Source organism: Tamandua tetradactyla, chromosome 5, assembly GCF_023851605.1.
Source record: "Tamandua tetradactyla isolate mTamTet1 chromosome 5, mTamTet1.pri, whole genome shotgun sequence".
Classification (NCBI taxonomy): domain Eukaryota; kingdom Metazoa; phylum Chordata; class Mammalia; order Pilosa; family Myrmecophagidae; genus Tamandua; species Tamandua tetradactyla.
Window position 1 is genome coordinate 83,617,186 of NC_135331.1, and position 20,690 is coordinate 83,637,875.

A 20,690-nucleotide genomic window follows, 5' to 3' on the forward strand; every position below is an offset into this window, starting at 1 on the left:
AACCTATGAGTCTGTTCAACAGGTCCACTTAATAGTATGGCATCAATGTATGAACCAGTGATATTTTCTGCATTATTTCCAGATGGTCAAGATCCTTTTGGACTATTTTGTAACAGAGAGCCAGAGAATAAATATAGCCCTGAGACAATACTATGAATGTGTTCGTTTGTTCATTTCAAGTAAACACAAGTACTTCTGATCCTCCTTATTAAGGAGTATTGAAAATCATGGAATCATAGATTCCATGCTAAATAGAGCCATTTATTACAGTCTAAGGGATGGAATTCTTCATGGAAATTACTATAAGTTTCATTAGTCCTAGTGGTGATGCTGGCCATCTTTAAACAAAAACTTCCTCACAAATATTTTCTTCACAGACAACATCACTTCTTTATTCCTAAGGATATATATCAGTGGATTAAGCACTGGGGTGACTGCACTGTATATGGTGGCCATAATCCTATCCTCAATCATGGAGGAAGCTGAGGCAGGATGAATGTATGTGAAACCCACAGGTCCATAGAAGAGATAAACAACCATGAAATGGGAGGCACAAGTGGACAGATCTTTGTGAAATATTCTGCAGGACTGATTCCTGAACAGAAGGAAACTGATAATGTAAAAGTATGAGAGAAGAGTCAGAAAGAAAGCTATGGATGTTGCCTGTGACAATGGAAAGATGCCAACGATTGAGTTGTGTGTTACTACAGGCCAGTTCCAAGAGAAGCTTGACATCAGAAGAAGTGATTGAGTTTCTGAGAGACACAAAAGTTCAGTTGAGCAGTCATGACTGAATGCATCAGAGCATAAAGGAAGCTGGTGAGCCAGGCTACAACTGCAGGCAGTATACACACCTGAGTTTTAATGATGACAGAATAGCAAAGTGGATAGCAGATAGTGACAAAATGGCCAAAGGCCATGACTGCAAGTAAGATGAACTTGGTGCTTCCCAGAAAATGAAAAAAGTATAGCTCAGAGATACAGCCTAAGAAAGATGTGGACTTGCAAGTGGAAAGGTTTCAAAGAACCTTGGGCAGTGTCACTGAAGAATAGCAAATATTCAGAAAAGAAAGATTCCCCAGAAAAAAAATTCATAGGGGAATAACACTTTCGCTCCAAGATAACAATCACTAATGTAGCTCCAATTCCAACCAAGTTTATCTGGTAAACAATGAAGAATATCACAAAGAAGACAAGCTGCAGTTCCTGAACACTGGTCAGGCCAAGCAAAAGAAACTCATTCACTGTAGTGGAATTCTCCACTGCTTTGGAGGAGCAAATATAACAGTAATAAAGTGTTAATTCTTCTGAATTTTTAATTTTACACTGTGGGGACTAAATGAAGCAAATTCCCAACTTGTAAGAACCTGGGGTGAGCTACAATGTTAAGAAGGGTTAGGAATGGTAGACTTACATTTACTTACAACAAAATTAAGGAAGACTAACATCCCGATAAATTTTGAACAAATAAAATGGTATTTTACTAATAAGATCATTGCAGTTTGAATATATCAAACATGCATAAAGGGAAGTTTTTAAAAGAAAGAAAATTAGGAAATGAGTATAGCTTCATACATAGCTTTATAATTAGGCATTAAACAAATTTAAAACATACAAAGGAAATAGTTGTTCAATTTTTGATGCTGGATTTTGGTAGGCACACAGATTTCTCCACTTCCAGGTTGTCCTAGATACACAAAAGCAGCAGGCAATTAAATCTCCATTGAAAACCTAAACCTTCAGTGAAATCAAGAGACAAGAAAAGAAACAATTTTCAAATACTATTTAAGTAAAGAGAGAAAAATCACCCAGCATAATTAGCATGAGTTCTCATAAGATTGCTGCTTAGAGGTGTGCCGTGGTTGTAGTTGGGTGAAATTCGGAATCTTAACCATAGGAGAACTTTGGAAACACCAAGAAATGTTCAACCATAAAAGGAGAGTGCCTCACAATGAATGAGAATTTCTACAGGGAGGGAGGAGGGAAACAAAAAAAAAGAACAAGTCACAGCCCAGGCACCAAGTGAGATGAAGCGAAAAGGCACAGCAAAGGTAAGGAAAACAAAGAAAGCACTGCTATTTTTAAAAAGTTAATCATCACTGCACCAAAAAAGAGGGAGCTCTTGATCTGAGGAATTGAAAAAGCTACCCACACACCTCAACACATACATCCACTAATATCTCTCTGTTAATAATTCATCCAGACTATCATAATCCAATGTAAGCTTCCAATAAGATAGCTTCAAATGCTGTCAGAAATAAAGAAGAAACAGGTAAACCCACAATCATAATGAGAAGCTTTAATACATCTCTTTCAACAGCTAATAGAAGAATCAGCAAAAAAGACAGTTAATATTTAGGAAATGTGAACAATACAATTTACAAAACTGACATTTGTATATTTGATTAATTATATAACACTGAACCCAACAAGAAAAGAATTTACATTATTTTCAGTGCACATTGAGCAGTTGCAAAATCAAACACATGATGACTTTTACAAGAAGCTTCAAAATCTTTAAAAGATTGAGCAGTTCAAAGAGTGTTCCTTGACCAGAATGGAATTTGGAATTAGAGAACAATAATGAAAATATATCTAGAAATCCACAAAATGTTTGAGATTAAGGAATACATATCTAAATAGTTCACAGGTAAAATGAGAAATCAAAGAAGAAATTAGAAAATATTTTGAACTAAATGATAATATAGATGAGATATAACAAATCTTTTGGCTTGTAGCTAAAGAGGTTAACCGAAGGAAAACCTTTGGTCTTAATATGTTAGAAAAGAAATACCAAAACTTTGATAACCAAATAAATGTCCATTTCAAGAAGACCAAATAAATAAATAAATATAACCAGCAACTCATACTGAAAGCTCCTTACACAGTTTAAATTCCATGATCGATCTTTTTAGCCACTCCCTTGCATATACCCTCAAATCCACTGACTCATTCCTGCTTCCTGGTCAGAACCCAAACCATTCTCTACCTATTCTTCATCTATATCTTTGCAGTGGAGCATGACCAGTGGAACTTATATATATTTACTTGCCAAGCTCTAAATTCATGAATACTCAACATCATGTGATCTTGAAGGTGCCAAGCAATCACATATTTCCTTTTCCCCCTTTCATCACAAATCTCTAGCTCTTCTCTATGTCTTATTTCTGAGTTAAAAGCCTTGCTTCCTATTTCTTAGAAAAGTAGAGGCAGTCAGAAGAAAACTTCCACAACTCTCCTTCCAATATATCTACCCACATTTTGTAACCGTGCCCATATACTCTGCCTTCACTGTGGTTCAATATTCAATCCTTGTGACTTCTAATGAGTATCTCCAACACTTGTGTGTAAGATCCCAATCCCTCTTATTTTCTCAAGAATTGATTTTCTCCTCCTTTCTACTATGCTTTTAGTTAAACTCTGTTGAATATTTGTCTATACCTGCTGTTTGTGATGCATCACCTTCCATTCCTCCTTAAGTCTACACAAACTGGGTTTTTCCCTTTACTAGTCCACAAAAATTTATTTTATACAATTCAATGATCACAATCACAGTGTCACATCTAAAGATGAACTCTCAGTTCTCATTTTACTTGAGCTTTCAAAACCATGTAACGGGATCAATCATTCTTGCCACCTTGAAATGCTTTCAATGCTTAATTTCCAGGATATCATATGTTTCTAGTTTTCCTCCTGTCTCATTTGATTCTCCTTCCATTTCCATTGTTCACTTCTGTTTGCCATTTCTTAATGACAGAGTTGCACAGGACTCAGTCATATACCTCTTCTCTTTTTTTCTCTTTTCTGCTTCCTTCCTTTGGTGATCTCAATGAATCTAATGGCTTTCCATACAACCTATTCTCTGATGACTTTCAAATTTATACCAATAAATGGTACCTCTCCCTTTAATTACTGAATTTCTAACTGCTTACTCAATAATTCACTGGAATGTATATTACGTATACAAAACTTAAGATCTGATGTTTTGCATACAAAACTTAAGATCCTCATGAATTCTTTTCTATCTGGTAAATGAACAACTCTCTCTTTGCAGGTGTTCAAACCACAAACAATAAAACATGCCTGACATCACTCATTCTCTCACATTCCATTGGCAAATTCTATTGGCTTCAACAACATATGCAGAATCAAACTATTTCATACTATCTCTTCTGTTCTTGTCCAAGTCAACATCATCACTTATTTGAATTATTGGAATGATCTATTTCTGATCTTTTCCAGCTCACAGTATTCTTCTGACAGCATCCAAAACTTTTCTGTTAAATGCCAGTTGAATACTCCAAGTACTCTAATGGTTCTCTGTAGGAGCCAAAGGGTTAAGAGAAAACCTGCAGAATTTATTGGGAGTGACTGGCTTCAAAGTGGCCTTGAGGAGGTCTGCTGCAAACAGCGAGCTCACAGCCATGAGCCTTATCTGGGGACGAAGGGGAAGAACATGGTCTGCAAACAGATTGTTTTGTTTCTACTTTCGCACGCAAAGTATGGAATGTTCCCTTTTTGCTACCCAGATATCCAGGAGGCTAGATTGAAAGTAACAAGAGAACAAGGGAGTAATATACTGAAAAAACAGGCTTGGTCAGCAAAAGAGCTATGAAAAATGATATAAAATAAAGCAGCTGGAGCTCTTTGGGGCTGCAGTCATCTTGTCTGTCTTCTGTGTGTGTCTGTGTGACTCATTCCACGGGAAGTGTCCGCGTCCGTGTTTTTTATTTCGCAGGGGTTGCTGAATGACTGCAACAGTTCTCATCTTATTTAGAGTAAGAATTCAAAGTCAATACAGTAACCTACAATATCCTATATGATATGACCCCCCCAAAAAAGGGGATTTTTTTGCATCCACTTCTACTGTGACCCTTGATTACTCAATCTGAGTGATCTTTATATTGGTCATAGAACTCATTAACACTCCACCTCAAGATCTGTTCACCAGTTCTCCATTCTGCTTGGAACAATCTTCTACTTGGTTAGGTCCTACATCTCTTTGGCTTTTTTCCCTAAACTGAATTCCAAATAAATTGAAAAAAAAAAATACTCTGTTACCTGTCCCTACTTGCTTTGTGATTATCGATAGCACCTACTTTAATTCTGTATATTTGATTTTACTTATATAGATGGTCTTTTTCTCCCATTTAAATTTAATCTCCCAATAAGGAAGCAATCTTGTCAGCTTTATTCAATACTGCACTCCCAGTATTTGAAATAGTGCCTGGTACATTGTAGGTGTTTTGTGTACATATTTACTAAATTAACTAATTAATTGCCATTTTCTGTTCAATGCTTGTCAGCCATGAAAGCTACTGTCATGAAGTCAGATTTGTCGTTTTAAAGTATCACAATATACAATATGGCCAAAATATTTCCCTGAACTCACATAGGACTCTCTCACTTTTATCAGAGTGCATAGTAACCAAGAATGTGAGTAATGTATATTTGTAGTTTAAGTAAACGGATTTTAGCCATATAGGGCCAGTTGCTTTAGCAATACACTTTTGGTATGGACTATTCTTCATTATACTAAAACTTATTAATAATCAATTAATATCAGTAAGTAGAATTTATAATTTAAGTAATTACCTGATTGGTGATGGAAAAGAGAAGGCGAGGAACTTCACTCCATGGATATGTACAAAGAATAAATATTCTAAGTGGAATTGCTGATACTGGAGGGTAGAAAATTAATCTCAGGAATCAAAAACATGGCCAAAGGATGTTATAAATGGTGCATACATCAAGAATTAGGGACGTATGTGGAAAAATTTAAGTAAATGCTTTATACTCCAGTTCTGAAATATTTTCTTTCTTTTTTTCTGGATTATGGAACCATGTCTCTTCTGCTGAAAAGTAATAATACTGCAAAGTAATGTAATTCTTTAACATTGGCTGCAATCTAAGCGGTTACCTAATGCTAGAAGTATAACTTGTTATTTTTATTACTACTGATTTTGACATGCATTAAAAGGGTATTCCTCTCATTTTCTTCTTCCCTGAATATCTTTTTTGTCTCTTGCTAACATACAAACACACATATGCATCACTAATTGTACATACACCTCCAAACAATTAATTACAACATACACCTATATTCCATCACTCAGAAAGCCTACCTTGAAACAACAAAAAAATGCAAAGAAATGTATAAATGAAGAGATAGAAAATTCAAAGCTTTTCTAGATCACAACTTGGGTCAAGAGTCACTTTCTGGCTCCACTCTGCAATTTCTACAGCTTAAATTTACAAGCATTTCCCAGTTATTCTCACTCACACATTTCAATGGTTTCAACCTCTTTTCATCAGAAAACTCTTCCTTTAATTTCCTCTCTTTTTCTTTTACTTTCTGGACCAAATTATCCTACATTCTCTGTGCTTTTGTTGAAATTAATATTACCTTTAACTCAAAAAGGTTACCCCCAAATCAGGACTCAGTTGTTTTTATTGTCTTCTTGAATAAAATTACCAGAGAGAATTCTGCCTGCTCAAAGCATCTTATATTCATTTTTACTACAAACAGCCTATATCTAAGTGAAAAATTGAATTTTAGCAGATCTCTTCTCTTATTCTGATCAAAGGACAGAAAGGCATTACCCTGCATAAACCTCTCCAGGGGTAACTTAGGCATAAATATCTTGAGATTTTTCTCTCTAAGGCCTTGATCACTCCATATTTCTCTTTCCATAGATATCAATTTATTTTCCTTTTTTATTGTGTTTTAAGGCACTACACTGATTTCCAAGCTTTGAGGAAAAGTGGCTGTTTCTAAATTAATAACTTTAGTAAAAAACTAAAGAACTATTTGACCAACTATTTTTCATATATTCATGATTTCTGAGTCCCCTATAGTTTTGGATTATAGTTCAAACTCAGTTATATTGTTTCTCAACTTAAGACTCCTTTCATTTTTAATTTTATAAGACAATACTTGAAAATACTACATAATAAAAATATAGAACAGGACTATGGGCAAAATTTAACAATGCACGATATATTTCTAAAAGGAGATGAAAGGACAGGTAGATCAATTAAAGCAGATTGGTATAGAAAATGATATGTAGTGAAAGTTCTTACTTGACTGAATTCTAACTAAAAAAAAATGCAATTCAAAGGATTTTGTCATTCACTCTTATCTACCCTTATGACCTTTTCACCAACTGAAGATAAAATTTGACATGTACATGAAAGTTAAGGAAAAGAATCTGTGCTCAAAAATAATTCAGATATAATGGTAAAAAAACATTATTTGAAGAGGATTAGAAGACAGATTAGCAGGCAGTTTGCCAAGATAATGTACTCAGAAGTTACACCCCTTAAGAAGCATTTAAGTGTTTGAATTAAGGAAGTATTATAGGAAGATTAACCTAAAGAATAGGCACAAAATAAATTATAAAGGGAGATTAATGGGTGAAAGGGTAATTTGAAATAATTAAATTAGTCTAGTCTTAAGATGAAGTTCTGGGAAATGGTATTAGTAATAATAGAAATGAAAGGACATATCTGAGAAACATTTTTAAGAAATGACTTATTTTTTCAATAATGGTGTGAGTGTGTTTGTGTACACTCACACGCACAAGCATGTTGTTACACAGGTGTTGAAAGAATAAAAATTAAACTGATTTGAGGCAATACAGAAATAGTAAGAAGGAAGATTGACAGTATGAGATAGTAGAAGCTTTAAGTAGGGACATAATTGAGATGGGGCACAGATTTCAGAGAAGGGTCCACTGCCCCACTGACATTAGTATCTTAGAAGTTCAAAATAGAGAGAGATCCAAGATGGCGTCTTAGTAAGGTACATGCGTCTTAGTTCCTCTGACTCCAAATCAACTAATAGGTGAACAGAAACAGTACAAAACAACTCCCGGGGCTACAGCAGGGAATGGACACACAGTGTAACCAAGTCTGGGCTGGCTAGTCTGACTGCGAAACTCAGCTGCGGTGAGTGAGATCCCCGAGTGGCGGGCGATTTCCCGAGCGGCCGCAGCTGCGGTGGTCCGAGCTAATCCCTCCCTCCTTCTGGGGCTGACTGAGAGACTCGGAGAGACAAGCTTCCCAGCCAAGGCGGCCGGCGCCACACTTTTGCGGGCGGCTTCGAGTCCGCGACTACAAGTCTCGGATCAGCGGGCTATCCAAAGTCTGGGCTGGCAAGTCTGATTCCGAGTCTTGGCTGCGGCGAGAACCCCGAGCGGCCGCAGCTGCGGTGGTCCGAGCTAATCCCTCCCTCCTTCCGGGGCTGACTGAGAGACTCGGAGAGACAAGCTTCCCAGCCAAGGTAGCCGGCGCCACACTTTTGCGGGCGGCTTCGAGTCCGCGACTACAAGTCTCGGATCAGAGGGCTATCCAAAGTCTGGGCTGGCAAGTCTGATTGCGAGACGTGGCTGCGGCGAGACCCCCGAGCGGCTGCAGCTGTGGCGGTCCGAGCTAATCCCTCCCTCCTTCCCGGGCCGGCTGAGAGTATCGGAGAAGTAAGTTCCCCAAGCTGAGGCAGGCGGCGCCCTTCTTTTGCGGGCGGCTTCGAGTCTCGGCGTTAAGTCCGCAGCTACGAGTCCCGGATCAGAGGGCTATCCAAAGTCTGGGCTGGCTAGACTGACTGCGAGACTCGGCTGCAGTGAGACCCCCGAGCGGCGTGCGATCTCCTGATCAGCGGCAGCTGCGGTGGTCTGAGCTACTCCCTACCCCCTTTCCGGGCCGGCTGAGAGTATTGGAGAAGCAAGTTTCCCAAGCCGAGGCAGGTGGCACCCCTCTTTTGCGGGCGGCTTCGAGTCTCTGCTTCGAGTCTGCGGATACGAGTCTCAGATAGGAGGGCTATCCAAGCCGCGGAAGCCCCCCCCACGGGAGGCTTCCTGGTCCAGTGGGGAATCCCCCAGGCCCGCTGCGGCCCGCAACCAGCCACAGGGTCCCCTCAAGCCGCGGCAGCTGACGCCCCCACCACGCGCGGCCCCTGAACCAACGGAGAGATTTGGATCCGAAAGCCCCAGGCCACGGAGATCGGTGACTGGGGGAGACCCATTCCAAACACTTGAGACAAACGTGTGCCACGTGCGCCACGTACTGGGCAAGATAAGAAAAACAGATCCCAGAGATTTCACAGAAAAATCTTACAACCTTGCTGGGTCCAACACCCAGAGAAATCTGAATAAATGACCAGACGCCAGCAGCAGAAGATAACTGTCCACGCTCAAAGGATTGAGAATATGGCCCAGTCAAAGGAACAAACCAATAGCTCAAATGAGACACAAGAGCTGAGACAACTAATCCTGAATATACGAACAGAAATGGAAAACCTCTTCAAAAATGAAATCGATAAATTGAGGGAGGACATGAAGAGGACATGGGCTGAACATAAAGAAGAAATAGAAAAACTGAAAAAACAAATCGCAGAACTTATGGAAGTGAAGGACAAAGTAGAAAAGATGGAAAAAACAATGGATACCTACAATGATAGATTCAAAGAGACAGAAGATAGAATTAGTGATTTGGAGGATGGAACATCTGAATTCCAAAAACAAACAGAAACTATCAGGAAAAGAATAGAAAAATTTGAACAGGGTATCAGGGAACTCAAGGACAATATGAACCGCACAAATATACGTGTTGTGGGTGTTCCAGAAGGAGAAGAGAAGGGAAAGGAGGAGAAAAACTAATGGAAGAAATTATCACTGAAAATTTCCCAACTCTTATGAAAGACCTAAAATTACAGATCCAAGAAGTGCAGCGCACCCCAAAGAGATTAGACCCAAATAGGCGTTCTCCAAGACACTTACTAGTTAGAATGTCAGAGGTCAATGAGAAAGAGAGGATCTTGAAAGCAGCAAGAGAAAAACAATCCATCACATACAAGGGAAACCCAATAAGACTATGTGTAGATTTCTCAGCAGAAACCATGGAAGCTAGAAGACAGTGGGATGATATATTTAAAATACTAAAAGAGAAAAACTGCCAACCAAGACTCCTATATCCAGCAAAATTATCCTTCAAAAATGAGGGAGAAATTAAAACACTCTCAGACAAAAAGTCACTGAAAGAATTCGTGACCAAGAGACCAGCTCTGCAAGAAATACTAAAGGGAGCATTAGAGTCAGATACAAAAAGACAGAAGAGAGAGATATGGAAAAGAGTGTAGAAGGAAGGAAAATCAGATATGATATATATAATACAAAAGGCAAAATGTTAGAGGAAAATATTATCCAAACAGTAATAACACTAAATGTCAATGGACTGAATTCCCCAATCAAAAGACATAGATTGGCAGAATGGATTAAAAAACAGGATCCTTCTATATGCTGTCTACAGGAAACACATCTTAGACCCAAAGATAAACATAGGTTGAAAGTGAAAGGTTGGGAAAAGATATTTCATGCAAATAACAACCAGAAAAGAGCAGGAGTGGCTATACTAATATCCAACAAATTAGACTTCAAATGTAAAGCAGTTAAAAGAGACAAAGAAGGACACTATATACTAATAAAAGGAACAATTAAACAAGAAGACATAACAATCATAAATATTTACGCACCGAACCAGAATGCCCCAAAATACGTGAGGAATACACTGCAAACACTGAAAAGGGAAATAGACTCATATACTATAATAGTTGGAGACTTCAACTCACCACTCTCATCAAGGGACAGAACATCTAGACAGAAGATCAACAAAGAAATAGAGAATCTGAATATTACTATAAATGAACTAGACTTAATAGACATTTATAGGACATTACATCCCACAACAGCAGGATACACCTTTTTCTCAAGTGCTCATGGATCATTCTCAAAAATAGACCATATGCTGGGTCACAAAGCAAGTCTTAACAAATTTAAAAAGATTGAAATCTTACACAACACTTTCTCGGACCATAAAGGAATGATGTTGGAAATCAATAATAGGCAGAGTGCCAGAAAATTCACAAATACGTGGAGGCTCAACAACACACTCCTAAACAACGAGTGGGTCAAAGAAGAAATTGCTAGAGAAATTAGCAAATACCTCGAGGCGAATGAAAATGAAAACACAACATATCAAAACTTATGGGACGCAGCAAAGGCAGTGCTAAGAGGGAAATTTATTGCTCTAAATGCCTATATCAGAAAAGAAGAAAAGGCAAAAATTCAGGAATTAACTATCCATTTGGAAGAACTGGAGAAAGAACAGCAAGCTAACCCCAAAGCAAGCAAAAGGAAAGAAATAACAAAGATTAGAGCACAAATAAATGAAATTGAAAACATGAAAACAATAGAGAAAATCAATAAGGCCAGAAGTTGGTTCTATGAGAAAATCAATAAGATTGATGGGCCCTTAGCAAGATTGACAAAAAGAAGAAGAGAGAGGATGCAAATAAATAAGATCAGAAATGGAAGAGGAGACATAACTACTGACCTCACAGAAATAAAGGAGGTAATAACGGGATACTATGAACAACTTTATGCTAATAAATACAACAATTTAGAGGAAATGGACGGGTTCCTGGAAAGACATGAACAACCAACTCTGACTCAAGAAGAGATAGATGATCTCAACAAACCAATCACAAGTAAAGAAATCGAAGCAGTCATTCAAAAGCTTCCTAAAAAGAAAAGTCCAGGACCAGACGGCTTCACATGTGAATTCTATCAAACATTCCAGAAAGAATTAGTCCCAACTCTCCTCAAACTCTTCAAAAAAATCGAAGTGAAGGGAAAACTACTTAACTCATTCTATGAAGCCAACATTACCCTCATACCAAAACCAGGCAAAGATATTACAAGAAAAGAAAACTACAGGCCGATCTCTCTAATGAATATTGATGCAAAAATCCTCAATAAAATTCTAGCAAATCGTATCCAACAACATATTAAAAGAATTATTCATCATGACCAAGTAGGATTCATCCCAGGTATGCAAGGATGGTTCAACATAAGAAAATCAACTAATGTAATACACCATATCAACAAATTAAAGCAGAAAAATCACATGATCATCTCAATTGATGCAGAGAAGGCATTTGAAAAGATTCAACATCCTTTCCTGTTGAAAACACTTCAAAGGATAGGAATACAAGGGAACTTCCTTAAAATGATAGAGGGAATATATGAAAAACCCACAGCTAATATCATCCTTAATGGGGAAAAATTGAAAACGTTTCCCCTAAGATCAGGAACAAGACAAGGATGTCCACTATCACCACTATTATTCAACATTGTGTTGGAGGTTCTAGCCAGAGCAATTAGACAAGAAAAAGAAATACAAGGCATCAAAATTGGAAAGGAAGAAGTAAAACTATCACTGTTTGCAGACGATATGATACTATACGTCGAAAACCCAGAAAAATCCACAAAACTACTAGAGCTAATAAATGAGTACAGCAAAGTAGCAGGTTACAAGATCAACATTCAAAAATCTGTAGCATTTCTATACACTAGCAATGAACAAGCAGAGGGGGAAATCAAAAAACGAATCCCATTTACAATTGCAACTAAAAGAATAAAATACCTAGGAATAAATTTAACTAAAGAGACAAAAGACCTATACAAAGAAAACTACAAAAAACTGCTAAAAGAAATCACAGAAGACCTAAACAGATGGAAGAGCATACCGTGTTCATGGATTGGAAGACTAAATATAGTTAAGATGTCAATCCTACCTAAATTGATTTACAGATTCAATGCAATACCAATCAAAATCCCAACAACTTATTTTTCAGAAATAGAAAAACCAATAAGCAAATTTATCTGGAAGGGCAGGGTGCCCCGAATTGCTAAAAACATCTTGAGGAAAAAAAACGAAGCTGGAGGTCTTGCGCTGCCAGACTTTAAGGCATATTATGAAGCCACAGTGGTCAAAACAGCATGGTATTGGCATAAAGATAGATATATCGACCAATGGAATCGAATAGAGTGCTCAGATATAGACCCTCTCATCTATGGTCATTTGATCTTTGATAAGGGAGTCAAGCCAACTCACCTGGGACAGAACAGTCTCTTCAATAAATGGTGCCTAGAGAACTGGATATCCATATGCAAAAGAATGAAAGAAGACCCATATCTCACACCCTATACAAAAGTTAACTCAAAATGGATCAAAGATCTAAATATTAGGTCTAAGACCATAGAACAGTTAGAGGAAAATGTAGGGAGATATCTTATGAATCTTACAATTGGAGGCGGTTTTATGGACCTTACACCTAAAGCAAGAGCACTGAAGAAGGAAATAAATAAATGGGAACTCCTCAAAATTAAACACTTTTGTGCATCAAAGAACTTCATCAAGAAAGTAGAAAGACAGCCTACACAATGGGAATCAATATTTGGAAACGACATATCAGATAAAGGTCTAGTATCCAGAATTTATAGTGAGATTGTTCAACTCAACAACAAAAAGATAGCCAACTCAATTACAAAATGGGAAAAAGACTTGAATAGACACCTCTCAGAGGAGGAAATACAAATGGCCAAAAGACACATGAAGAGATGCTCAATGTCCCTGGCCATTAGAGAAATGCAAATCAAAACCACAATGAGATATCATCTCACACCCACCAGAATGGCCATTATCAACAAAACAGAAAATGACAAGTGCTGGAGAGGATGCGGAGAAAGAGGCACACTTATCCACTGTTGGTGGGAATGTCAAATGGTGCAACCACTGTGGAAGGCAGTTTGGCGGTTCCTCAAAAAGCTGAATATAGAATTGCCATACGATCCAGCAATACCATTGCTGGGAATCTACTCAAAGGAATTAAGGGCAAAAACTCAAACAGACATTTGCACACCAATGTTTATAGCAGCGTTATTTACAATTGCAAAGAGATGCAAACAGCCAAAATGTCCATCAACAGATGAGTGGCTAAACAAACTGTGGTATATACGTACGATGGAATATTATGCAGCGTTAAGACAGGATAAACTTATGAAGCATGTAATAACATGGATGGACCTAGAAAACATTATGCTGAGTGAGTCTAGCCAAAAGCTAAAAGACAAATACTGTATGGTCCCAATGATGTGAATCGACACTCGAGAATAAACTTGGAATATGTCATTGGTAACAGAGTTCAGCAGGAGTTAGAAACAGGGTAAGATAATGGGTAATCGGAGCTGATGGAATACAGACGGTGCAATAGGACTAGATACAAAAACTCAAAAATGGACAGTACAATAATACCTAATTGTAAAGTAATCATGTTAAAATACTGAACGAAGCTGCATCCGAGCTATAGGTTTTTGTTTTGTTTTGTTTTGTTTGTTTTGTTCTTATTATTATTACTTTTATTTTTTTTCTCTATATTAACATTCTATATCTTTTTCTGTTATAATGCTAGTTCTTCTAAACCGATGCAAATGTACTAAGAAACGATGATCATGCATCTATGTGATGATGTTAAGAATTACTGATTGCATATGTAGAATGGTATGACGTCTAAAAAAAAAAAATGGTCAGCACAATACTGCCTAATTGTAATGTAATTATCTTGGAACGCTGAATGAAGCTGCATCTGATCTATAGTTTTTTTTTAGTTTGTTTTGTTTTTTTTTCTCTTATATATTTTTGTACTTTTTATTTTTATTTGTGTTTTCTCTCTGTGTTATCACTTTATTTCTTTTTCTGTTGTAGTGCTATTTCTTTCTCTAAATCGATGCATATGTACTGAGAAATGATGACCATACACCTATGTGATGATATTAAGAATTACTGATTGCATATGTAGAATGGATTGATTTCTATTGTTGTGTTAGTTAATTTTTTTAATTAATAAAAAAAAAAAAAAAAAAAAGAAGTTCAAAATAGCATCCTAGTATAGCTGGAATCCAGAGTCTTAGCAGAGTACAATGCCTGCCTGGTGCTTCAACCCCTGAAGGCATATGATAAAACTCAGACTAGGAGTTTGGGGTAAAAAGCTGGAAATAGGGCCAATTACCACTGGACCCAATAGAGGCTGCTAGAGTTAAAAACCATTGCTGGGATAATGCTGAAAAAAAGAATGGAGAAACAGAAAGGAACAAGTGTCAGTTTTCCTTCTTACTGTCTCTGCCTTGTGCTCTTTATGGATGAAAACTAACAAGGAGCCAATCAGCAAAAGAAAAATGTGGTTTGCAGCATTCCAACCCCAGCATCAAAAATTAGAGTATGGTAGAGTGGGTTTTATACTGAGCAAATAATTTAATAGGCAGCACATGCACACATGCATACACATTGGGAAGTAAAGAGTCAATAAAATGAGAAGTTTGCAATCCTATGGGGAATGTCATTAATAGAAATAAAGAGTTAGCTGATTTTGAAACAGCAGATGTATTTGAACCTAAACATAATAATTTTGATTGGAAATGCTGTATATATTTGGTTATAAGACTGCAGAATAAAAGAGAGAATTAAGGGGTGGAGAATCACAATGTGTACAATATCTGCAATGAGGTGATATTTGAGAGATCCAAAGGTCAAACTAAGAGCCTGCAATTAAGAATAAAGTACAATCCACAAAAATAAATAAATCATACCACAGCAGCAGTTAAACAGAACATGGGATAAAATAATTTTACTTGTGATTACCCTATATGAAGAACCGGTCAATTAAAGCATTATTATTTAGGCAGTTCAAATAGAAAAATGTATTGAGAATATGAAAATGAGAAGAAAGATTTCTAAATTTTCTGGAAGAAATGTTCTAAAGATTTGAAAGTGCAGTTAATATAAGAAGGAAATCAGCAAAAAAAGAAAATTTTTAAATAAACTTTGCAAGAAATAAAAGCATAAGCCAATGGGAAGTTTCCCACAGGAAGACCAAAATTAAGAACCACCAATTAACTGAAGAATTATATTTCACAACCAAAATAACATGCACAATATAAAGACCAGTTCATCATATATTCAGGTATGCTCAAAAGCTTCAAATGTACTTTTAATATTTTATTTAGAAATCATTTCAAAATACAGAAGTGTTTCAAGAAAAGCATAATGAACATACACATACCATTTACCCAGATTCATCTTTGGCTAACATTTTTCTGCATTCACTTTATTATTGATATTAACTGTTAATTCTAAAAGATTTTTAGTAATGTTTTCAAGAAGTAATCAGGAAGTATCAGTAAGACAGCAAATTTTGTGATATTACTTATCTATTCACAGAAATATAAAACTTATACTTCAAGAGAAATGAAATTTAAAGGCTGCTACTCTTTCTCCCACAACTTTCAGAGCATTTCTGATGTCTTTATTCCTTAAAGTATAAATTATGGGGTTTAACATGGGAGTGACAACACTGTACAGTACTGAGATCAGCCGGTCTTTTGACAATGAGTAAGATGAGATGGGCCTTACATATGTGAATATAGAGCTGCCATAATAGAGGAGGACAATAACCAGGTGAGAGGCACAGGTAGAAAAAGCTTTGTGTCTCCCCTCTGAAGAACGGATTCTCAAGATGGTGGATATAATAAAGAGGTAGGAAAGTATGATGCCCAGGAAAGGAGCCCATCCAATGAAGACTCCAATGAAGAGCAACACAAACTCATTGACAGAAGTGTCTCCACAGGACAAGATAAGCAAAGGGGGAATGTCACAGAAGAAGTAATTAATCTGGTTGTTACCACAGAAGGGTAGACGGAATGTCAGCACTGTGTGCACCACTGAGTTGAGAAAACCACTAACCCAACATGAAGCTGCTAACCGGCTATACAGAGCCTTATTCATAATAACTGAATACCTTAAAGGTTTACAGATTGCAGTGTAACGATCATATGCCATTGCTGCCAGCAAAAGACACTCTACCCCTACAAAGAAAAGGAATGCAAAAAGTTGAGTCACACAGCCCCCATAAGAAATGCTTTTCTTTTGAGATAGGAGATGCACCATCATCTGGGGCACATTGGTGGTAGTGTAGCAGATATCAAGAAATGCTAAATTCCTCAGAAAAAAATACATAGGAGTGTGCAGTCGATGATCAGCCAAGGTTACCAAAATAATGAAGATATTTCCTCCCAGTGTACAGAGATAGATAGTAAGGAATATGCTGAAGAACAAAAATTGCAAATCATTTAGGTTGGAGAATCCCAGGATGATGAATTCCAAGAAAGCAGTTTGGTTTTCTCTTTCCATGATATTTTCTCTTGGGACTTGAGAAAGAAGCAGAAAAAATATGGTATGCATGTACAGCAACAGCAATAATCTACAAAACAAGTACATTACACTTTTATATATAAAATAATCATTGTCTATGTCAGGATAAAGAATACAGCACATAGAATCCATGGCAAATCATGGTGGCACCCACAATTATTACACAGCATTTACTATGGGACATGTCTCTTGAAGAATATTCACAGCACTTTCAAAGGAAAAGCCTTCCAGATTTTCTACCAATATTAAACTATTAGATTTAATCTGAATTCTTTTACATAGCAATCTTTCCTATGTATCATCTGAATGTTTTGTCATGTATACAAATAAAAAACTGAAATCCTAGTTTGGTGAATGATTTGGCTGTTGTTATTTTACCCAGTGTGGATGTTTATGTAGGTTGTTTAAAATAATAGACAAAGGGAAATTTTTCCATAATACAGTACTTACCATTATCAGTGGATTGTCTAGAGCAGATAGCATTAAACATATCAGTTCAAAATCACAAATAGGAGCAGAAATCCTAAAAGGTTCTGCCTTCAACTCCTTTACTACCAATCTCTATCTCTTCCCCACTATTAAGGTCTAACTAAACAGTGTTAAATATGGAAGTTTATATAGTTAGTGAGAAAGTATTAAGTGTCGGACTTTATGATTGGGGCTTAAAATTTAATAGTATGTCTTGGGCCATCTCTCATGGAACTTGCAGCCTAGGGAATAGTAAAATCCTAGAATTTCTGGTTAGAAAGAAGTCTTAAAACTCATCTTTCTCAGCCACTAAAATACTCTCTACAGTTGTTTTGCTAAGTGGCAATTCCACTTGAGATTGAACATATATCAGTTTGAGATGGGAGACTCAAAGACTCTAAAGAAAACTATTCCATCTTTAGAGAAACACACAGGTCAGAAAATTCTTTTTTTTTCATTGTGGTTTAATCTTTACAACTGTCAAGATGGATAACCACATGCTTTCCTATTTACCAGCTGTGTGAACACTAGCAAATTTTTTTGTGGGTTGAGACTTCTAATTTTGACTCCCTGAAGTAGCATGTTCTACCTCTCTTTCTCTTAGAACACTGTCAACCAGCTAGAGATGACTGACTTTCATTGTTTCTCCACTTATGTACTAGTAGCATAACCACTCACAAGCTATAAAATTCCTCTTTCCTAAATGAAAATATCTCCCTCATAGGTAATTGTGAAGATTTAATTATGTCATGCATGAAGTACCTAACACAGTGTATAGTGCAAAGTGATACCAAAAAGTGATAATTATTATTATTTTTATTTTACCTGCTTGATTTTAGTTCTGCTCTCTGAAACCATAGGAAACATTTGCCCCATCTTCTACATAAAAGACTTTAATGCATGAAACTTTGGCTTTCCAAATGCAATCAATCTATTTCCTTTCGTTCTTTCTCACAGAATATATATGTGATAAAAGTAATTTATGACAAAGCATGCCAATATGTTCAATCATCCAACATATGCTAGAAAAATTTTTTTTGCCTTTTCACAGTCATGGACTAAAAGATTTTTCACGTATGAAATAATATAAAGTATTAGCAGAGCAGCTGAAACAAATATTTTAGAGGCCCAAACATCTTTCTGGTAGCTAAGTAATAACACTCTGAAGGAAGCAACAAAGTACACATTCACTTCAGTGGCCCCAGGCACCCAGAGCTGAAATAGGTAGCTTGATTGCCTCCCTTGCATGAGCCCAATAATGGCCTTAATTTCCTTTCTTCCGAACCATTCCCTATTCCAAGCAGCATGACTGAAGAAAATTTAAACTCTAAGAGTTAAGGTCTGAAAACAAAGAAAAATACTTGCCCATAATAGAAAGGAAAGCATAGGAATAGATGTCAAAATTCAAAGCTGCTTGGTATTAAGCAGCTTTTATGGACTATGTAAATGATAGAATTATCATCCCTAGGGTTTCCATACTGTTTGAAATACTAATGAGTACCAGGCATCCCTAGATGTGTGCCGGTACTCTGAGAGTTAGCAAGGTAGGACATGCTGCTTCAGGGAGTTTAAAAAGTCTCAAATGAACACTATAATCCTTAGTGATTGTAGGTAAAGAATTTGCCCATAAAGAGGCTGGTTTGGAGGACTTTTCACCCATCAAACAGTCCTCTTCCAATCTTGACTCATTTGCTACAATCTCAAATTGCCATTAACCAAACAGAAATCATACTTAGAAATTTCTGTAAAGCAGGAAGAAGATAAAAAGTGACTTTTCTCCCACTCAGCATAATATATGAAAATCACTGGAAAGTATTAAGTCTATAAAAGAGATTCAAAAAATCAGACATATTTCCTCATAAGTTTTAAACATTTCCAAGATCACACGGAATAAAAGTCTAAGACTCCTCGCCCTTACTCAGAAACCTGGACTAATCTTATCTTCAAATCAGGTATCTCCTTTGCTTTTTTTGGTAAATATGTATCAATTTTTGCATGAACACAGATCATGGAAAAATGAATTTCATGTTAAGAAATTTAGAATGGTCTTCTAAAAATAGGGCATCATTTAAGAGTCTAAGTCAAAAGAGTGATGTGCTAGAAAAAAACATTAAGATTAATTAAAGACTGCTCAGGATTTTCTTGAGAATAAATTTTGAAGGCAAGGAAAGTCACTTGGAGGTTAATGCAATAATATAGGTGTGACGTGAACAGAGTTTGATAACGGGGGAAGATAGGAAAAAAGGAAAGGATAAAAGTGAAAAACACTGTGAAGAAAAAATAGATAAGTTTGGTGTCATATTTATTTTTAGGACAAATAGAAGAGAAGAATCAAAGAAAAGCTGAAGATTAAATCTTGGATCAAGAAGGTTGAAGACTAAAATGACTGAATCTAAAGGGAAACTAATTTTGGTGAAAGAATGAACTTTAAATGAGACTGGCTTTAAGGATCTATCAGGGCACTGAATTAAACAACTATAAAACAATAAGTTTAGTTTAAAGAAGAGAGAAGTAACAGTAAGTTTTTCAATGAGGAAAAGTTAATTTTTAACACATTTGTATCTTATCCTTAATTCAATTTGTTGGTAAATAACAGCTGTATCAAGTGACAGATACAACACATTTCAGCTGTAAGAAACCCAAATTAATAGTAACTAAAAAAACAGAACTTTACTTTTCTTTTAAAAGATACTGATGTTATGGAGTGCAAGGAGTGGTAGAATTCTTGCCTGCTATGTAGGAGACCTGGGTTAGATTCCCAGTCCATGTACTTCACAAACAAATAAACAAGGAAAAGTAAACAAACAAACTAAAACTCAAACAATGGTACTGCAATAGAAGGACATGCACATGGAAAAATAATGAAATGTGACCCTGCCATACAGCATACAAAAAAAAAAAAAAAGGTTCAGGTATTATGTGAATTTCTCCTCAATTAAAAAAAAATTCCTGTACAGGCAGTCGACAGGGAGCATGGCAACTCTTCTTTAGAAAGACCTGGAGGACCTATGCTTTTCTCAGCAATTAACTCCCCACTACTCTCACAGCATGCTCTTTATCATCATGGTCTGAGATGTCATTGGTGCTCCAACATAATGAAAAAGGGTGCAAAGACGAAA

At 36.6% G+C, this 20,690-nt stretch overlaps 1 protein-coding gene and 1 pseudogene across 1 annotated transcript; both read right to left on the reverse strand.

Annotated features, from left to right (window-relative positions):
• Positions 1 to 318: 318 nt before the first annotated feature.
• LOC143683172 (olfactory receptor 12D3-like) lies at positions 319 to 2,900 on the reverse strand (annotated as a pseudogene).
• A 13,231-nt stretch (positions 2,901 to 16,131) lies between these two features.
• Positions 16,132 to 17,082, reverse strand: LOC143683173 (olfactory receptor 5V1-like). Its single transcript, XM_077159394.1, has one exon. It carries the CDS (start codon positions 17,080 to 17,082, stop codon positions 16,132 to 16,134), a length of 951 nt encoding a protein of 316 aa, XP_077015509.1.
• Between the last annotated feature and the right edge of the window lie 3,608 nt (positions 17,083 to 20,690).